The sequence below is a fragment of the Acyrthosiphon pisum genome, unplaced genomic scaffold, assembly GCF_005508785.2.
Source record: "Acyrthosiphon pisum isolate AL4f unplaced genomic scaffold, pea_aphid_22Mar2018_4r6ur Scaffold_21554;HRSCAF=24234, whole genome shotgun sequence".
Taxonomy (NCBI): Eukaryota; Metazoa; Arthropoda; class Insecta; order Hemiptera; family Aphididae; genus Acyrthosiphon; species Acyrthosiphon pisum.
Genome location: NW_021771034.1, coordinates 9270 through 10399, shown reverse-complemented (window position 1 = coordinate 10399; position 1130 = coordinate 9270). Strand labels below are relative to the sequence as shown.

The window sequence follows — 1130 nt, the reverse complement described above, 5'->3', positions numbered from 1 at the left end:
CGCATATAGAACCGCAGTACCACACTCACACATACTTATTATTAATAAATTAATCAATAATAATTTTATTTTGTGATAGTTTCAACATTTAATTGCAGAATGCGGGTATCCTGTTGACAGTCGGCGAATACGACGCTGATACGTAGACCGGGTAGACACGTAGTTAACCCGAAACGTTTATTAGTTATTACTAAGAACATTTAAAATATGAACATGAAATATCTAATAATTTAAGAATGAAAAATATATTTAGATATATTTATAAATTATAAATTATAATGTTTAAATATAAATTTACTATTTTGTAATCAGAATATATAAAATACCTAATTAACATTAATTATAATTTATAATATAAATATTTAAAAATTAAATTTTATCTAGATAAATTTATCTAGATGTTTTAATTATTTATCTTAGATAATAGCTTAGATAACATATTTCCCATTTATCTGTATAAGATAAAAGATAAAAATATACCTATCTAGATAATTTATCTAGATAAAACACAACACTGTAGTCACCAATCAGTTTGACTTTGACTTGACATAATAAATACCGTCAGTTTAATTTCAAATCAGAAATTGTCATGTTGAGTCAAGTGTAAAATTGACAAGGTCCAATCATTTATTTTTAATCAACAATTGGATCTACCACGGTCCACAGATGCCACCCTTTAATTTATTATTCCGTGAGTAATAAAGGACATTTATGAATATAATTGTGTATTTCAGGAATTGTTTAAAAGCAGTTATTTTATTATGGACCTGCATCATAGCTTTCCATGCATCGGTGACCGCTTTCGTGGTTCAAGATTACAATATAAGTGCAATAAAAGTTAATTCTCGTGGAGGTTTACTTAAAACTATTGATATATTCTTTCAGCGTATACGTAATGAAGAGAACCAGCATTTCTTTGATGAAATCTACCGTACTCCAAAAGGTATGTGAAAATTTTTGTGTAAAACTGTAAAAACTACATTATACCTATACTATATTGATTATTATAATGTAATTGAGTATTTTTTAGCTACTTATGGACCAACCCAACATATAACCGCATATTATGATAAAAAGATGTTTGTTGAAAAATGTGGAGATTTATCTGAAAAACGTGGTAAGTGGATGTC

At 27.1% G+C, this 1130-nt stretch overlaps 1 protein-coding gene across 1 annotated transcript; it reads left to right on the top strand.

The window, feature by feature from the left end:
- Positions 1–521: 521 nt before the first annotated feature.
- Positions 522–1117, top strand: LOC100575413 (the record flags this gene model as incomplete). Its single annotated transcript, XM_016808513.2, has 2 exons — positions 522–943; positions 1031–1117. Coding segments are annotated over exons 1-2 (319 nt in total), but the record flags the coding sequence as incomplete, so codon positions are not given.
- Positions 1118–1130: the final 13 nt, after the last annotated feature.